The sequence below is a fragment of the Thermothelomyces thermophilus genome, chromosome 1 (genome assembly GCF_000226095.1).
Source record: "Thermothelomyces thermophilus ATCC 42464 chromosome 1, complete sequence".
Classification (NCBI taxonomy): Eukaryota; Fungi; Ascomycota; class Sordariomycetes; order Sordariales; family Chaetomiaceae; genus Thermothelomyces; species Thermothelomyces thermophilus.
Window position 1 is genome coordinate 3,792,569 of NC_016472.1, and position 19,235 is coordinate 3,811,803.

Sequence of the window (19,235 nt, forward strand, 5' to 3'; positions counted from 1 at the left end):
TCTTGGAAACGAGAGAGACACAACGGTTGGGGGGAAGTACTAACTACTAAGGATGAGCAGCAGATTGTGTGCAAGATGACGGGAGTTGGGCGCAAATTTCCCACGCGCAGCATGCACCGAATCAAGCCAGGGCCCCAAAACTTGACCCTCGCAAACACCAACCTGGCAGCTCTGCGCCGCGCTCACAGCAAGCCTTGGCAAGTGGTCTCATGTGATCGTCGCAACCGGCTAGTTTAGCATTAGTACACTACACACACACACATTCTCAGAAAGGAATTGGACGGAGAGCACTAATCCGTACCTTCCAGCAAGTGCCAGTTTATTCACTGGACGACTGCGTTTCTTAGCTGATCAAGATGGCTCGCTGTCGGCAGCTTGCATACTCCGTACATAGGTACACTTCGCTTACCTGTAGCAATCATGATGTATGTATAAATCCAATCCGTACTTGGGTGGTGCTGGGAACGTTGGTGCCTTCCTTGGTATCCGTGGGAGGACTACATCAAAAGCAACCGTTTTTCCTTCCATCAATTAGTTACCGCACACGTAAAGTAGCGTGCGCTTCTTCGTACACTAGCACATCATGACCATACTGGACCACTCGATTCCCGACTCTCTGGTTTCTATCCGCGATTCCCATCTCTACTGCTAGGTTGTCTTGACAGGGGATGGTGCCAAAAATGATGGTTGTGCACCCCCGCGACGGCAGTTGGCGAGCCATGGACTCGGGAACTACTAGCAGGGATCTCGCCAGGTAGTATGCCCCAAGGACGGAGTACGGAGGTACGAGAAATTAATTTCCGGGACCTGGGAATACTACTAGTAAAGGCAATCAATCGATGCGTGGATATACAGAGCATTGTATATGCGGAATACATGCACGGGTCAAAAAGATTGGCTCGAGGGAGCACAAGAGAGCTGGGAAGAATAAGTTACAGCTTGTAGACTTAGAGAGAAATGTCAATCACTACTACTATTTATGTAGTTATATTAACACTTCGTACTCCGTACATACCTAACCAAACACTTCCCCACTCTGGAATGAAAAACGATCCGTAACAGCTCGTGAGAGGGGTACACTAAGAAAACGCTGATTGCCCCTTTCTCTGTTACGAGCGGGTTTGTCACGCTGTCACACTTTGAGTCAGGCAGGAGCGGGTAAGGAACGCCTTTCGTACATACATAGTACACCCTTTGTAACGTCTGCGTCATGTGAAAGTTCCCCTTGCAAGGGGTTCGGCATCCGGGCAGCGTGCAGAGCGGGATGCACGCACCTTCCCGACTGCAGCATTGCTTCTGCATCGCCGTTTCCAACGTCCCAAGACCATCCCTCTCCGAGTCACAACACGACGTCGCGGTCTCACAGAGCGAATCTTTGTACTGTGTATGTGTTATCCCGCACATGCTGGAAGACTTGGTGCGGCGCGCTGGGACAATGGTAGGGGTGGTAGGTCCTCTATCCAATCACCTGCATTCAGCAAGTGAAGCTCTCATCAACTGCAACAGAAAAGGGCAAGCAGCTCCGTTTTCCCTCGGTTACCCGGGCGCCGAATGCCACGCGCCCCAATTTCCGTAGTTACCAGAGTAAGAATGGAAATCAGCGGCCAGTCGGGCTCCCCGCGGCCTCTCCGGATCGCTCCAAAAAGAGATGCTGTCAGAGATTGGCTTGGGAAGTCGAGCTCCACTTTTGCTCGTCCCCCCAGCGAGCCGTTGCTTCGCGCGTCCCGTGCTTCCCCACAAGCGGGCCATCGCGTCGGCTGCCTGGTCCTTCTGGAACCATTATGCGTAATTGCTCGGCTCCACCCAGGCCCCTGGCCGAGCCCATTCTTCAGCGCCATCAACCCCGGAAGGTTATCCCGGTACGGAGTGACCCCCTCCCATCTGTTCGAGAGCAATTCTTCCGCCTGAAAGCCATCCGAGCCGATATTATTCCTCGTTTGCACTTATCGTCTCTTCCGCACGCGGTCCCTCTCTTTGTCCGCTCAAACGACGTCGGGTCCTCGTTTGGTTTTCTGGTTCGGTTCGAGCCTGCCGCCGCAAGTCGTCCCGTCTCCATTGCTGCTCGGTCGGAGCTGCAACAGATCGCTCGATAAAGGGTTGGTGACACCAGACAAGTGTCAAGCCTTCCTTTGTGTCGGGACCTGCCCGGGCTGTTGTGTTGTTGCTGCTGCCGTTTCCCGCTTGTTCGTTTCCTCGGCAGGCCGCTACGCTCCCGCGCCGTCATTGTTTACTTGCAGCACCAGCATCGTCGGATCCCGCCCGCCCGAGCACCACATAGATCGAAAACAAACAAGCGTGGACGGCATAAGGCTGCAGCTTGCATCCGACATCCAAACGCCCGATCACAATGGCCGCGTCCTCCAACCCAGCCGCCTCCCGAAGCGCCTCGCCTGCCCCTGATAGTCTCCCTCGGAAGGCCGTTGGGGCTCGCTCGGAGATGTCCCGCTGCTTCTCCACCGGCTCGACCATCTCGCACGGTTCCGCAACGACTGACAACTCCCACCACCGCGAATCGCTCGGTAGCGATGCCTCGGCCGTTTCCCGGAACTCTTCATCGAGCTACCGTCTCTCCGACATCAGCGTCAACAGCGATCAGCTTAGGCCAAGGGATTCGACTTGCAGCGTGCCGCTAACACCGAGGGGGAGGAGCCCAAACAGGCGTCGGGGCTACATGCGCCCGCAGGGCACTGATTTCGCCGCCAGCGCCCGACACAGGGAGAGCGTGCTCAGCTTGGGCAGCATCGCCCACATCCAGTACTACTTCGCCCGGACCGGCCTGCTTGACGGCAAAGGGGGCCGGTTGATGCGAAGGCGGGAGAACAAGGCGCACACTCTGGACCTGTCCGCTCTCGACCCGGGCGTCTTCTTGACCCCCAAGCCCGGCAGTGACCACGATTCGAGCTATGCCTCCATGGGAAGCAGCCCCGACTTGACAGGCGCGCAAGGCGGCTTCAGCAATGCCGTGGCGCTAGACAACGGTCCCATGGTCGAGTCGCCCGTCGACGAGTACCACCCAGACCAGCAAGATGAAGACTACTTCTCGGACGACTTCGAGATAGACCCAAACATGCCACCCCCCACAACCAGCACTTACATTCACCGCGAGAAGCCGATACCAAAGCCACCATCCATGGCCGAGTTGAGGTCCGACTTGACAAGCTCCCTAGATGTTGCCGAGCAGACGTTGCGTGAGGCCAAGAACGCCAAGATGCCCCCCGAGCTCACCATCCACGTTGAGTCGGCGGATTCCCAGCCGCAAGACGGGCGGCGTCCCTCGGTCCCGTTTGGAGGGTGGTACGGGGTCCAGGGGATGAGCATTCTCGACGTCATGACACTAGCTATCAGGGCCGCCAAGATTTACTACACCTCCCACGACCGCCCCGACCGTCTCGACGCGATCAAGTCGGAGAAGGAGCTTCGTGGCGAACTGCTGTCTGTCATGGACGTCCTCAAGCGCATGGCGACAAGAGGCTTTGTCGGCGGCATGCGCGGAGACGAGTTCCAGACGATGGACAGCTGGATCGCCAGTGTGCGCGCCATGCTGGCTGCCGAAGATGCCATGGAGGCCAAAGAGATTGCCGAGCGGGCATCCTGGACTTGGCTCGACCCAGAAGGCTGGGAAGGCCGCGAGTTTGAGCGCGAGGAGGCCTTCATGCGCTCCATGCTCAAGGGACCCGACCCGATCGAGAACATGCCAGTCATACCCAAATGGACGCCGATCGACCGGTCGCAACCGCTCGAATCGCAGTCCCTCCCCACCCCCTTCCTGGCGGCACTCTCAAACGGCCAGCGCCTGGTTCAACTGCACAACTGTGCAGTCCGCAAATCCCGCCGTCGCTTCGGCTTCATCCCGACCTTCTACGCCAACACACAGAAACCGTACCGCGGGGCCGACAACCTGCGCTACTGGCTCAAGGCAGCCGAGCTGCGCTGGGAGGTGCTGCTCAAGGCCGACCCGATCGGCCTGCAATACAACAGCAGCCCGGAGCTCTGGGTTGAGTTTGAGGATGCCGTGTTGCAGTGGTGTCGCAAGGTGCGCGAGGAGATCACTGCCGAGTTGCGCGAACCGGAGCCGGAGCCGGAGCCGAAGCCCAAGACGACGACGACGAGGACAACGACGACGACGTCATCGTCTGCCTGATGACGAGCTCTCCTGGCCGGCCTCCATTTCACCCGCCCCACCAGACACCGGGGGACAGAGTTGCATGGTATTTTTCTCTCTCATGACCGCAAAAGATGTTATGACCGAATTATTCTCCCGCGGTCGTTCAGTCACTGATCGACCCAATCCACTGCCTTCAATTCTTTCGGACGGTCGAGAATCTCCTCGTCGAGATCCACTCTTGACCGATTGATCTTCTTTTCCTTCTTGTCATTTTTTTTCTCTTGCTTCTCTTCTTTCTTCTTTTCTTCTTTTTTCTCCAATCTTCGTATATATATATATACCGCCAACCCCTGAGCTGGCTGGTGATTTTTTGTTTATTCATTTCCTCAGACTGCAGCGCCCATTGTCATTTATTTCTTGGCATCCCTGCTTCAACCTTGTTTAACATTTACCCATTTTTATTATTGTTTAAGTCTTACTTTCTCAACCCCTCCTTTTGTTCAGCCTACCCATCTATACAGACACTCATCGCCAGATATACCCCCTAGCATGTAACCACCATCGGAACAAAGGCGGCGCATTGGTTTCTTTACAAGGGTCATTTGTTGGATATCGAATACGGAGGGAAAGGGACGGGACCGCGGGAAGACAATGAATTAGCAGTGGGAAGTGGGCAGTGGGAAGGAAGCTTAAGACCGACGTCGAAAGCAGTGAAGGTGCTTAGATTGGGCTCAAGGAGCGTTTTGTCACGCGATCCCTTCCTTCGCTACCGAGTGAATGAAGCTACTGGAATAGCATATTGTTCCTTGTTGGCATCGAGGGCTCGAATATTGCTCCTTGTAATTACCAACGCTGGATTGCCGTTGGGAGAGGAGGGAGAGAGGTTCCATAATATACAACATTATACCGTGCAATGCCCTTCCATGTTTGCGACATTCGACCTCCCGCTCACTTCATGTTCTCTCCCTTTGTAAAGCGAGGCGAATACGGATATATGTCCTCGTCGACGGCCATGTCTACAGTTTATTTAGGCATCCGTTCATGAAAAAGCCTGTCATCAACTATTCGCCTTCATGCAACCCTCACCATAACCCCCTACCTCCCGCATACACTCAAGACGATGAGAAAAGAAATGTATTCCAGCATCCAAGAAATAAGCCGCTCCAAACTCCGATTTGGCTCATTTTCCACTTGTCTCATGCCCGAACTCCTTTTTGATGTGGCCTGCCTCCCTTGCCTCTGAACCCACGCCTTGTACGCCGCGCCATGCATTAAAAAGAAGTGAAAACAAATAATGCCGCCTGTCCGCCTCCTAATGCAAATAATATAAGAATCCCGCATGTCGAGTAGTCTTTGGGCGAAAGCAAAGAGTCGCGCAGATGGCGAGAAAGACGGAGACGGTCAGACTGAGTGCGAGGGTTCCAGATGGTGTGAACCAGGACGAGATTGTGGCTCAGCGCACCACACCCAATTCAGATGCGCAAGGGTCGTTCAGGGTTTTGACCCTGTGTAACAAGATCGCGCGAGACGACCAGATTGCAACAGCAACCAGTCATATCGCGATCTTGAAACGAAAAGAAAATATGATGAGGAGGGGCACGCCTTTCGGTCCAAGCCTGACAGGATCCTCCACCAGCGAGCGATCCTTAGTAGGGCATACCAGGGACGCTGTTGCCCTGGCCACCGGATCTCTTTGACCCCGGAGCAGGCCTGCCCCGCGAGCTGCCCGCCGAGGCGTCGCCGCCGCCAGCTTGTCGGCCGGCCGAACCCTTTCGCTTTGAGAAGCCGCCGCCGCTGCCGCTGCCGCGCGAGGACCCGCTTCTTCCGCCTCGGGCCTTCAAGTAGCCGGGCCGCCTTCCGCCCTTCCAGCCCGTGCTAGAGCCTCCGCTGCCGCTCTCATTGTTGTACGAGCGCTTGGGAGCCTTGGCCCTCCTCAGCTCCTCGAAGCGCTTATGCCACTGCTCGACGGCGGCAGGGTCAGGTTGGTCCGGCGGGCCGGCTTGGCCAGCACCGTCGCCGCGAAAGTACCGCGAGGTTGAGAGATCCTCCTCGCCCTCCTCAAAGTCCTCCTCCTCCGCCTCGGCCTCATTGCGGCGCGTGAGCAGCGGTGGGCGGCAGTGGCCAACCCTAGGCTCTTCGTCGTCGCTGATGAGGTCGACGACGTCGCGCTTGTTCTTCCTCCTTGGCGCGATCTCGGCCGCCGAGGAGGAAGCAGGCGGAGCGGGTAATGGCATCGAGGGCTGAGGAGCCCGTCCCATCATCTCCCGGTACTCGCGGAGGAATTGCTGGACGAGGGTGGCGAACTTAGCGCCGTACTGGTCCACCCGGTACTTGTCGATGCCGCGAATGGTATACATCGCGGCGACGGTTGTTGTCCAGCGGATCGCCATCTCCCGGTACTGCTGCTCCGTGAAGAGGGCCCGGCGTAGCCCGTGACGGTTGCGGAGTTCCTCTTCCACCCTATGTGCCCGCTCAACAAAGGCCTGGACAATGTCCTGGTGGATCTCGTCCAGCCCGGCCTCTTCCAAGCGGGGATCCCGCGAGATGGGAGGTCCCAGCTCGTCGAGGGTTTGTTGCCGGCGATGGGGCGGCGGGTGGCGCGAAGGGGGTGAGTGGGCGAACGGCGCCTCCTCGGCGTCCGTATCATCGGAGACCACGAAGTCGTCTTCATCCTCCTCGTCTACGGCCGTCTCTATCACGGGTTTGGCCTTCCGTTTCCTAGAGAGCCCAGAGACGGGCGATGAGACGTTTGTGGACGGTGGGGGTCTTCTGGTCCGTGAGGCATCAAAGGGCTCCTCAAGTCCCTCGTCCTCCTTTGCCTTGCGGCCTTTCCTCCTCCTGCGCCCTGGAGTCGGCTCTTCCACCAGTGGCGGCAGATCTTTCCTTCTGACTTCCAACCGCAGCCGGCGCCCCTCCTTAAGGTACTTGTTGGCATTCTTCCCAAGCTATTGACGGAGTTAGCCCGAAGAAGGCCCTGTACCATATGACAAGATCTCTACGAATCGATAAGGGCAGCGCTTACCTTGAAGTTGGTAATAGGGATGCCATTGCTCAGTGCCGTTTCTTGACAGTCGACCAACGCGTCCTCATCGTGGAGAGCCATGACAACCCGTTGAACCTCGTGGTTCTTCATCCCTTTGCAAAGCAAAAAACCAGGTGCATTCGTGTGTTTCCCGACATTCTTGCTGCCCGTCACGATCTCGACCAGCTTCCCCAAAGTGACCTGTTTCTGACCCTCCACAGCGGTGAGCAGGGCCACTGCGCACTCGGTAAAATCTTCCATGACGGGGGGTTCTTCGTTCGTCGATCCGTTGGCGCAATTGTCGCACATGTTATTGCAGTCGGCGGCGTCGAACCTCTCGCCAAAGTAGCGCAGGATCTGGACTCGACGGCAGGTATGAGAGGTCTCGCAGTAATTGACCATGCGGTTGAGCATTTGGTGTTGTCGCTCCTTCTCGTCTTTGTCCTTGTCTTTATCCTCGTTGATCATGCGTCTCAGGGCTGGGATGTCATGATACGCGAAGTAGAGGATACACTCGGAAGGCTTCCCGTCGCGGCCGGCGCGGCCGGTCTCCTGGTAGTAACCCTCAAGGCTCTTGGGCAAGCTCTGATGGATAACAAAACGGACATCCGGTTTGTCGATGCCCATGCCGAAGGCGATCGTGGCAACAACGACGTGGATCTCGCCCGCCTGCCACTGCTCCTGGACCTCAAGCTTGGATTCGGGATCCATCTGGGCGTGGTAGTAGCGAGCCTTGATTCCGTGCTTCGACACAAGAGCTTGCGCGGTACCCTCAGCAGATTTGCGCGATAGGGTGTAGACGATGCCGCACTGGCCAGGAAATCTCTCGTTGATGAGCTCTCCCATGCCTCGAATGAAGCGCGACTGCTTGTAGATGACTTGGTAGTAGATATTGGGGCGGTTGAAGCTCTGTGTGAAGACCTCACAATTCTCCATGTCGAGGTTGTGCTTGATGTCAGCCATGACGTTCTTTGTAGCCGTTGCGGTGAGCGCCATGACAGGAACTCCAGGAAACCCACGGCGGAACTCGCCCAGGGCCTTATAGTCAGGTCGGAAGTCGTGGCCCCAATGGCTCACGCAATGAGCTTCGTCAATCACGATGCGGGCAAGTTTGTTCTTCCGATACAGGAGCTGTACCCCATTCCTGAAGGCAGGGCTGTTGGTGAGCATCTCGGGGGTGACATAGAGCAATTGAATGTGGTGTTCCGGGTGAGGTTGGTGAAAGGCACCCAGGATGTGGTTGCGGAGCGCGGCGCTGATGGTCCCGTTGAAGGTCGCAGCGAGGATGTTGAGGCGCTTCAGATGCGCCACTTGGTCGTTCATAAGACTTAGGAGAGGGGATACGACCAATGTGACGCCACGGGTCTTTCCCGAGTTGACCATGGCTGGGAGCTGATAACAGAGAGACTTGCCACCTCCCGTTGGCATCAGTACGAACGCGTCTTTTCCGGCCAGAGTGGCATTGATGGCCTCCAGCTGGTTATGCCGAAATCCCGTCATTCGAAAACGGTCTTTCAATGCTCGGCGGACATCGGCAGACCAGGGGAACTTCATCAGCTCCGAGTCGATCTTGGCCTTGGGCTGTTGCGGAGCCGTGATCCTCGCAGCTGGTCGCTTCCGCACGGGTGTCGCAGGATTCTCGAATGACTCGAACGCGGGAGACCGGGCCCGAGATACACCAGCGCTGAGCATGGACTGTTGTTGCTCGAAGCTGTTTGCGGCTGCCAGCATCATCTCATCGTCACTGAAGTCGTCTATGTACTCAGAGCCGTATGTCTTCATGTTCTTGCCGGGTGTCCTGTCTGGTTTGGAAAGCATCAGCCGTGGCGGATCGCGAACGATTTCCGCAGCAATCGAAACAGAGGAACTTGCAGAGCGTCCCAATGCCGTCTGAGGCCCACCAGCGGTACTGGCAAGGCCACCGTCGTCGGAAATTCCTGCAAGAGTCCGAGAATCCGTGTTGTCCGTGTAGGAGGTGGTATGCCTAGCCGAGCCAGGTGCCTGCGAAAAAGAAGCCGTCGTTGGCAGCGTGTGAGTATTAGCGAGCGTGGTGCTTGCCGTCCCCTGTGCTCGACTTTGTGACAGCTGCTGGGTCTGCAAGACAACCTGGGAGTTGTATTCCGGAATGTCGGCACCCTTGTTCGACAAGCCTTTCGAACCGAGCTTGTGCGAGGGTTGTGTAGCGAACACAACAGGAGTCTGGGGTGCATCAGGGGCGGCGATGGAGTCGTTTGGGTCCTTAAGGAAGTCGAGATCATCAATGCCTGCCGCAATGAGGCTCCTGGTGAGCACGATCTCCTTCGCTTTGACTTGCTCTGACAGAATGTCTAATTGGGCTTCATCCTCTGTTGTGTCAAGCCCCTCTTCAAAGGCATTGCCCAGCTCGACCAGTAATTCCTCCCTCTTGTTGCAGAGCTCTTTGTAGGCCTGATGTTCGGCTCTGATAGCATCTAGGGCTTTCTGCTTCTGCACCAATGCGTTACGGGCATTCCGCACCCGCTCGCGGTCTTCGCGGGGCGCGTTGTCACGGAGACACTGGGTGTACTGCTCTTTATTCCTGCGCAACTGGTCGTTCAGAGAACGCATCTTCTCCTCTAGGACAGATGGGCGCTCAAGGAACAGACCAAAAACGTGCTTGTTCCGTCTGATATCGGAGTCGCGAGAGCCTTGTGAAGCATCTTTGGTTTGAGTATCCTCGGATGGTTCGTCAGAGCGGGCTTCTTCACGAGCATCCCGAGACAATTTCCCAGTGCCTTTCTCCTGAGAAGCGGCAAGAGGGGCCCCGGAATGCTGAGACATCTTAGGCGATGGCTCAATGCTAGAGGGGGGCACATCAATGTCCATGCACTCGCTCTCGTCAGGAGCCCGATGGCTGCCGCTGGAAACTAAGCTGGTCTCGCCGCCCATGGTGGACTGGTACGTCGAAGGAACATGCAGTTCATCGTCCGAGTCCAGAATGACATCGTGCCGGGTCCTCTTCACTTTTCTGCTGGTTTCTGCCAAAGGGCTGGGTTCCATTTCGAGAGGTTGCTCATGGACGGCAGGAGTTGGCGACGATGGTGTCTTGCGCTTCCGGGAAGATGTTGCAAAATCCGACGTCTCAGCTGCCGTCGTGATGGGTGTGCTCTGAAGCGAGTCCCGACGTAAGCCCACGGCAGGCTCAGAGGTAGATGCCCTGTCCGTGCCGCCGCGCATCCAGTTCTCTGTTTTGTGCTCAACATCGTTCTCATGGAGCAAAGCCGACTCCGTAGCGATCTGAGAGCGAGGGCTGTCCGCCCCCGCAGGAACAGAGCTGGCGCGTTGTTTTACGGCCGACCTGAGAACCGACGATGGAGGGATCAGGTCCTCGATGTCTGGGAACTCATTTTCAGTGTCCTCAATTTCATTTTTCACGGGAGAACCCGGCGGGGAGACCATATCGGCCATTTTCGACCTCTTTGTGCGGTTGGATACCGGCTCTGGGCGTTCAGCAAAGTCCTCGCGCCAGAGCCTCTTGTCCTCCCCAAAGGCTAGAACCGAGCTGGAACCGTCGAGATCGTCAGACTCAGCTAGGTCGAAAGGATCTGAGAATATATCATCGTCAATCTCAATGAAGTCAACTGGCCGACCTGCTGGGCGCGTGCTCCGGGAATTGTGCGTGTTTGGCGGCGGAGATTGCGGTCTCTCCCGCGACTGTACCGAACTGAAACGAGGCTCACGCGCGAGCGACGCCGAGTACGCGCTCTGCAAAGGGCCAATTGGCGTTGTTCCAGTGGTAGGAGCCGGGGTAGGTAAAGGTTGCTGCTTGGTGAGTAGAGTCGGCCGCTTCGAGTTGTTGGAAGGAAGCCGGTTCGACTCGTTTTTCCTCGCGGATACCCTGTCAGTCTTCCGTGCATTCGAGGTAGATTTTGTACTCCCCGAGGGAGTAAAGGGCGTTGTTGTGGTGGGGATAGGTTGAGCACGGGGACGAGAGTGGGAGCCGGAGGTGGAAGTGGAAGTGGAAGTGGCAGTGGAAATGGAAGAGATTGTGGAGGAATCTGTGGGGGTAAATGTAGAGTTAGAAGACTTGGAGTTTGTGGCCCCTGTTGGCTGTGATCCCAAGTCGGGCGTGGATGACCCGACGATGGATGAGATGGAAGGCTGGCCATGGCTGAGCGAGTCTGTGGCAGCGGGCAGCTGCGGTCCTGTGGGCGGTGATTTTCTGATGGTATTCAACAGCCAGCCCATATGCTCCCCCAGATTGTTGCGGGTCATGGAGCCGTATTGAAGCAATCGCTCCAGACTCGGACCACGCGCATCCGGGTCGTGGAACTCGATAGAACTCCCCAGTCGGTGACAAGGTGAAGCTTGGTAGTAACGCCTGGATGGAGGAGCGTGTTTGGTTGTGTGGGGAACAGTCAACAGAGAACCCGGAAAGCGGGACGCGTCACGCGGGAACCGCGACGCGCCGTCAGGTGCTTTGGTGCTGTGGGCTGCAGGGGTACTGTGGGGCAGCACTCGAGGCTCCAGGAGTGCCTGCAGGAACGGGTCGGCTGCAACCGAACAAGAAATACTGCGTAATCCGTACATGCATGCACCACAAGCTCGAGTATCAAAACGGTAGTATTACAATCCCATGGCCTTTCATTAGATCTGCAATATTTAGCAGAAAGTGCTCTATGGAGGAAAGAGCGGGGTAGTTTCTAGCGTGAGATACCTTGAATGTGCGGTGCCGTAAGTTTTGGCGATGGAGAATATTGTAGAGAAAGAGCGAAGAACACAGTAGTGAAGATGGGGAAGAGTCAACCTGACGGGTTAGACGCCCCTCAAACAGTGTATGGCCGACTGGCGCCATAGAGAGGCATACCAATTCGAACGGAGGTGCTTGTAGAAACTATTTTCAAAAGTGCGGCACAATCTTCAACTTGGAGGACAAGATTCGCTGCAGCCCCAGCGTTGGTCATTTTAATTTAATAATCGCGTCATGTATGTACGCATCGACGAACATAACCTGCGCAACGGCACCTACCTGACTGAGAATACCACTAATATGGAAGGGACAATTCTCAGGTTACGAGTCGGTAGTGAGTCGGGGAAGGAATGAGTGAACGGAGCCGCCGCGATATCCAGAGGCCGTTTGGACTAATTACGATTAAACCCCGAGGAAGTGACTTCAGGGGTCCTGCGAGAGGTTCAGGGTGACCACAATTCAATTGCATTGTTCCATTATTAGAAGCTCATAAGAGGTCGAGTGCATGTGTGTTGTTTAGGGTCAGAGTCAACCGTACCAGATCGTAAAGCGTTTCTGTGGACGGCTTTGTTCTGGGAAAGAGGGATGGAGTAAAAGAGCGAGTCGCAGCCGCAATATGAAACCACATTGCTAACAATTTGCCAAGACTTTTAGGTACGCCCTCGCTGTACCTATTACCTGTCATGATAGTTGTCTGCACTTCCGCTGTCCCCCATTCCTCCATATAGCAGAGCCTCAGGGGATAGCCGATGGTGTAGGAAAGGTGAGTAACAACGAAGATAACCGGCGGGTAATGTACCCGAATCATTTTTGAGTGCGCTGCTTGCCCAGGAATTGTCCAGTAATAGTGTACTGTCCAGATTCCAGACCTCAACCGCTATCCAATAATATTTCGCGCCGAGAGGCAAGCACAGCCGGAGATAATATTGATGACACCACAAGGACGGTACCGCTCATACATGCTCCTTTCTCTAAAATTCTATATCATCGACGCCAACATTCAGAGAGTCGTCCTTCATTGCTTCTTGACCCTTTTTCAGCAGTCCGTCCCGACCGCCATTGTTTGAAACCTCGCAGATCCCGTGTCATGCAGCATGCGCCCTTGAGCTTTCCCTGGTATAATTGATTCCCTCCCTATCCAAGAACGCCGCGCTATCTAGGTTTCTAGAGCTGATGCAGGAAGTCACAGATTGAAGGAGACAAAAGCTGAAAAAAAAATAAAAGAAGTTGAGCACCATCCGGGCCCCGATCATGCAGAGTCCTCGGGGCTCTCCGCCTTCGGCCGGTCGGCCGGATTGAACAGGTACATGACGGTGACCAGCAGCTTCCCCGCCGCCGAGATGGCCAGCGCGGCCGGGGACCCGAGCCTGCGGAAGACGAAGGCTCCGGCCAGCGTGCCGAGCACCAGCGCGACCAGGAAGCCGATTCGGCGGTTGCGGCCGCGGTTGCGCAGGGCGAGGAGCTCCCGGTCGATGAGGAGGTCCACCCACGCCGCCGTCGCCATCGCCGTCGTGATCTCGGTCATGCGGAACGCCCGCGCCTGCACCACCTGGCTGCCCGCCGCGAACGCCAGCAGGCCGATCGACCACAGGGTGCTGGCGGTGGGCGCGCCCGTGTCGAGCACCAGGGGGCCGCCGCCGCCGCCGTGCTGGGACGAGCTGTGGGTGTACTGCAGCGCCGCCGCCGCGGAGACGAGGCAGGTCTGGACCAGGTTGCAGAAGACCAGCCAGCTGCGGCGGCGGGCGCCGATGATGTGGCCGAGCTGACCGGTCAGCCAGGCGGCGGCCAGGAAGAAACCCAGGGCGACAGCGATGTTGGCCGTGTAGAACATGACGCCGTTGGCTTCGGGGAGGACGATGGCGAGCATCAGGAAGACGGTGTTGCCGGTTTGGTTCGACGCGAAGCAGTGAAAGTCGGGGAAGGAGACGGCGTCTGGAAAGGAAGGGTCGTGTGTCAGCAACTTCCAGAGTAAGGAGAGACAGGGCGGGTTGCTTGCCTTGAAGGCCAATACAGAAGGTGAGGATGAGGAGCTCGACCTCGACGAGGATGGAGGCTCGGACAGTTTCATTGAGATGGCACCATGCCCTCGAGCGTAGTGATGGCCGTGGATGGAACTTCGACGAGTTATCAATCTGACTCTCGAGAGCGTCCTCTCTCGATGACGATGGGGAGCAGGAAGCCGTTCTCTTTTCGTGTGGTGGCATGGTGGAGAATGTGCTTGGAAAGGATTGCAGTACGTCTCGCTACGTTCGGCGCTGCCCAAAGTAATTGCATGGATGATATCTGGGAAGAAATTGGGGTGACGCTGCTATTCACTAAACATGGCCGATTCATGATGGTAGTGGCGGTCAATGGCTTATGTATTGCAATATATCTTGTACATAACATGGGGTTAACCTGGGCATTTGTTAAAGCGCTGGCCGGAACCGTAGACAATACGGTGGCAATTTCTGACCCGGGCATCGAATCGGTGGGTGATTCACCGCTTCGCCGGTCTTGACCGGGCTTTCTGCAAACAACCGACTGCAAAGCTCTTTCCGCCTTGGCCACACCGATGGGTCCACGCCGACACCCGACCGCTTCTTCCCGGCCAGGAAGATGACGGAGTGTCTCATTGCAGATATCGACAGCTGTATCTGAGCGCTTAGTGTCATTCCGATGGGATGATGGCATTGGGGGTACAGAGTAGATAGTTTGACAGTTTGGCATGGGCTGCCGCCCAACCAACAAGCCGTGGGCATCAGAATGTGCGATAATCATCCGAGACGAGGCGTCCCAGTGGTGTGGCTGGCATTGACGGTCGAGACGCCGCCAAGAGATGGCAGGGACGGACGAGACGACCGAGCCCCTGGGCGCCCTGGATCCGGTTATCTGTTTGGTCGGTGTTGGAGGGTCGCCTTGACATTGGACATCTCGGCCACGGGACGAGATGAAAATCGGAGCACAGCTCGGCGCGGCCGGTGGAAGTGAAGGAACCAGGCTCCGCTCTCCGGCAGTCGGGCTCCCGGATGGTTGCAGTGAGCGGCCCGAAAGTGGATGAACGGTCGCCGGCTCTCAGAGTAAGCCATCCAGTGTACTGATATAAGAGTGGCTTTATTTCCATTTGGGATCCGCGTGCTCTCTCCAGCTTTTGCTGTCGCAGCAAGGGCCGCAGCACCCTTAAGTTGAAGCTGGGTTACGTTGACGCGGCGTGTCGAAGTTCACGGAGCGGACCGAGTGCCGCCGAGAGCCGAGGAGCGCAGGCGGTGCGGATGCCAAACACTGCAAACAGCTTCAACAATTGTGCATTTTGTCTCCCGACGATTGCCGTCCGGGGCCTAGGCCTAGGCTGATAGGAAGGCCCATCGTCGGATGGTCCAGGGGAAGGATGTGCAGCAGAGGCGGAAGGCGGCATTGGCGGCATTGGCGGCACTGGGGTAAATCGTGGTGCTCGAGGGAAGAGCTGAGGCAGAGAGAGTGGCTCGAATCGCCGAGCGCCGGGAATTGGTCGGAAGAATCGATCCTGGTTTGGAAGGAGACCATGAAGTTTCGAGGTTTGGAGGTGACGTGCAACCTTCAACAGCCTCCGGCCGAGCGAGCCGAGCCGCTCGATCTTGGCAACTCCGCGGTATGCACGGTTTCGGGTCCCGGATGTTCAGCCATCGGCGATCTGCAATCAAGGAACCCCAGATAGACCGTCCGCCCCATTTACGAGGGGAGAGAAGAAAAAAAAGAACCGGGGCAGCTCCGAACGGGAGCATTTGAAATGACCGATGGCAAACTGAGGATTGAAGAGTGGGAGGAATCGAATGAGGCAGTCGCGTCCCTGGCGAAAATTCAACGAAGAGCCCAGTACAAATTCAGGGCGTGGGGGCCCTTGGGGGGGTTAGTGTATTCTGTCCGCAGGCCGTTGATTTTGTTCATCATTACAATTAAAGGTTTGGCCTCGATGGGAATCAACAAGGGAGGTATCTTCCAGGATCCAATGTTGCATCAGGACAAAAGTATCGACAATTCAGATTAGTGTAAGGAAATGTTTCTGTGTGTATGTTCTTTACACCTACAAACTCCTGCGCAGACGACATACTCTACTAACCTTGGTGCGCAAACATTAGATACCAAGTGCCGCGGAGATCAGCACAGCGCGTCATCTAGAGCTCCGCCATCTCCTTATCAAAGGCTATCTCCGGGCCATTGCGAGGTGCTAAATGTGGAGGAGCGAGATAACGGTAACAAGCCCCCGTGGGCTGAACCGGCTTGACGGGCCCGCCAAAGATAAGGAACAAGTTCCAGCTGGCTGCCTCTGCCGTTGCCTCCTCGCTCCCTTGCAGTCTACTGCGCCCGCAGGGACTGCAATGACACGATGCGACGACGCGATCCTCGGCCCAGAGGTGTCTCCCGCACGACCTGCATGAGATGAGCTAGAACCGTCCGCCCTCGCAGCAATGGGCGCCATGCAGGAAGGTCGCACGCTTTCGCAGTCTGCGAGGTAACTACTGGTCATGGCGCTTGCGGGCGCTCGAGCACGAGCTGACCTTACCGCCGTGTTGTGTAGGATGGGAGCGGGCCAATATCGAACCCGCGAGGCGTTTGACACCCGCTCGTTGCGACAGCGCCATAAGTATTCGTATCTATACTCGGACTGCCCATCCCCGCCAAGCGTGCATCTCCGAGGCGACGGGAAACTAAGCGTTGCGCATCTCCGTCCGGTCCGTGAATCCTTGTGCGGCTTATCAGCGATCAGCAGCCAGGAGTGCCGGTTTTGAGGTCGAGGACTGGAGATGCTAGCCGGTATACAGACTTCATTATGCCGGAACCGTCCTCCAAGTGCCACAATCATCCTGGCAAAGAGCGTCTCCGCGGTCAAAAAAAATGGCGACGGAGTCCACAACTCTTGTGTGGGTGACGCAGACACGCAGACACGCAGATAGGGAGATAGGGAGAGAGGCTGGTTTCGACTCAACTCACACCGCGGTGCCGTAGCAGACCTGGGTTGTAATTTCTCTGCCCTATATCGCGTACATACATTCCGTACCCATGGCTTTGTCGTATAAGATTCGAACAAGCTTCTCGAGACATACATGGTTCAACGCTCCGGGGCCAGCACTTGTCTCGCAGTCGGTCGCTCAATCTAGGACAGGGCCGCTCCCATCATGGGCTTCAAGCTCTCGTACCTGTACGCCCGCCCGGACGTCAACCCGGTCACGCTCAAGGCCCGGTCAATACCACTTCTCAATCCGGTCGACATTTATGGGCGCGTCTTCTTCTTCTCCTGGTTCGGGTTTATGATTGCCTTCTGGGCATGGTACACCTTCCCACCTCTGGTACCGTCTCCCTTTCCTCAGACCGTGCGGTTGGTTCCGGCGGGCTAACCGCTCGGGCAGTTGACCCATACCATCAAAGATGACCTAGGCCTGTCCCCGACGGAGGTGGCCAACTCCAACATTGTCTCCCTTTGTGCGACGTGAGTGACAACAGCAGGCCAGAGCCCCCCCCTGGCCCGGCCATGCGCGTGGGCGTCGCTAACCAAGCCAATAAGCCTGCTGGTTCGCCTTGTCGCTGGCCCGCTCTGCGACAAATTCGGCCCTCGCAACGTCTTTGGAGGTTTGCTCCTCGCCGGCTCCATCCCGCTCGGCCTTGCTCCGCTGGTCCACAACGCTCGGGGCCTCTACGTGAGCCGGTTCTTCATTGGCATCCTTGGGGGCTCCTTCGTCCCTTGCCAGGTCTGGTCAACTGGTTTCTTCGACAAGAATGTCATCGGCACCGCCAATGCCCTCACGGGCGGCTTGGGCAACGCCGGCGGCGGCATCACCTATTTTATCATGCCGGCCGTCTACGACGCCCTCGCCGGGGCCGGCTACCTCCCCGGCCAGGCGTGGCGACTCACCTTTCTCGTGCCCCTTTCCATGGTCATCACCACGGGCATCGCCCTCATCCTCCTCTGCCCGGACACGCCGACGGGCAGGTGGAGAGACCGCCACCTCCACGGTCAGCGAGATGGTCCCCTCGATCTCGACGTCCCCAGCCCCGCCGACATCGAGTCGGAAACCAGCGCGGGCACCGATGTCGAGAAAGCCAACAGCATCGTGGACGTCCCGGGCCGGATCACCGACCGCCCGGACCCAAGCGACACCTTTGAAAAATCTCCCGCCGTCGCTGTTGCCATCACGATTCCGATCGCCGGCGTCGAACCACCCAACACCAACAACAACAACAACAACAACAACAACCAGCCGGGTGCGACCGCGCCTCCGAGCTACCCCTCCATCCCATCAACAGAACCGTTAGCCACGAAAACAACAATAGCAACGACAACAGCAGCAGGAGCAGCAGCAGCAACCGAGACGGTCCAGCCGCCGACGGCACGGGAGCTGGTGCGGGTGGCGTTGTCGCCGCAGGCGGCGTTCCACGCGCTCACGTACTCGTGCTCGTTCGGGACGGAGCTGGCCGTCAACGGGGTGCTGGCGGCATACTACGCGGAGCGGTTCCCACGGCTGTCGCAGACGGAGGCGGCCGGCTGGGCAGCCGCGTTCGGGTTCCTCAATGTCGCCAGCCGGCCGCTGGGCGGCGCCATCAGCGACCTGCTGTACCGGCGCTTCTCTTCGCCTCCTTCGTCCTTTGCAGGAGAACAAAAATGTGGTGGTGGTGGTGGTGGTGGTGGTGGTGGTGGTGGTGCTAACAGCGACAATGGGCAGAGGGCGTTGTGGTGGAAAAAGGGGTGGGTGGTCGCCTGCGGGGTCATGGCGGGGGCGCTGCTGATCCTGATCGGGGCGCTGAACCCGGGACGGGAGGGCGCCATGTTCGGACTGGTCGCCATCATGGCGCTCTTCGCGGAAGCCGGTAACGGGGCCAACTTCAGCCTGGTGCCGCACGTGCACCCGCAGGCCAACGGTGTGCTGTCCGGGCTTACCGGGGCGGCCGGCAACCTCGGGGGCGTGCTGTTTGCCGTTGTGTTCCGCTGCATGGACGGGGGCACCAACTACGCCAAGGGATTCTGGATCATCGGGGTCGTGAACCTGGGCGTGAACCTGGGCGTGTGCTGGATCCCCCCGCTGCCCAAGGGGCAGGTAGGCGGACGGTGAGGCAGATGATAAGGATCTTTTTTGGCAAATCATGCATGGACTATTAGTGATGATGGTATGATCACATTGGGTTATGCATAGGCTAACCGGACGTTTTCTGTTTGTTTTTGGGCATCGTTGGCATGGAAGCAAGCATGGCGTTGGTTTATATCAGTGGCATTTTTTTTTTCCGGATAGAGAAACATATAGGTTTATACTCTGAAAAGTTGGTTTGATCTTCACACACACACACACACACACACACACGCACACATGGAGGCATGCGTAGAGAGAGTATTTCTCTAACTTGTCTGATGGAGAGCTTCTTATCGCTTAAGAGTGTCCGCCTACAAATCAGGC

General features: G+C 57.0%; 4 protein-coding genes across 4 annotated transcripts; 2 read left to right on the top strand and 2 right to left on the bottom strand.

The window, feature by feature from the left end:
* Positions 1-2,220: 2,220 nt before the first annotated feature.
* On the top strand, positions 2,221-4,219 carry MYCTH_2296041 (uncharacterized protein). Its single transcript, XM_003659205.1, has one exon. The coding sequence runs from the start codon at positions 2,348-2,350 to the stop codon at positions 4,139-4,141; it is 1,794 nt and encodes a 597-aa protein (XP_003659253.1). The 5' UTR covers positions 2,221-2,347; the 3' UTR covers positions 4,142-4,219.
* Positions 4,220-5,598: 1,379 nt separating this feature from the next.
* MYCTH_2296042 (uncharacterized protein) lies at positions 5,599-11,484 on the bottom strand. Its single transcript, XM_003659206.1, has 2 exons — positions 7,128-11,484; positions 5,599-7,050 (listed from the first exon to the last, which is right to left on the bottom strand). The coding sequence occupies exons 1-2, from the start codon at positions 11,358-11,360 to the stop codon at positions 5,752-5,754; spliced, it is 5,532 nt and encodes a 1,843-aa protein (XP_003659254.1). The 5' UTR covers positions 11,361-11,484; the 3' UTR covers positions 5,599-5,751.
* A 1,337-nt stretch (positions 11,485-12,821) lies between these two features.
* Positions 12,822-14,307, bottom strand: MYCTH_2296044 (uncharacterized protein). The gene has a single exon (XM_003659207.1). It carries the CDS (start codon positions 13,901-13,903, stop codon positions 13,085-13,087), a length of 819 nt encoding a protein of 272 aa, XP_003659255.1. The 5' UTR covers positions 13,904-14,307; the 3' UTR covers positions 12,822-13,084.
* A 2,660-nt stretch (positions 14,308-16,967) lies between these two features.
* MYCTH_41043 (uncharacterized protein) lies at positions 16,968-18,896 on the top strand (the record flags this gene model as incomplete). Its single annotated transcript, XM_003659208.1, has 6 exons — positions 16,968-17,138; positions 17,244-17,278; positions 17,354-17,831; positions 17,886-18,051; positions 18,151-18,427; positions 18,512-18,896. The coding sequence occupies 6 exons, from the start codon at positions 16,968-16,970 to the stop codon at positions 18,894-18,896; spliced, it is 1,512 nt and encodes a 503-aa protein (XP_003659256.1).
* Between the last annotated feature and the right edge of the window lie 339 nt (positions 18,897-19,235).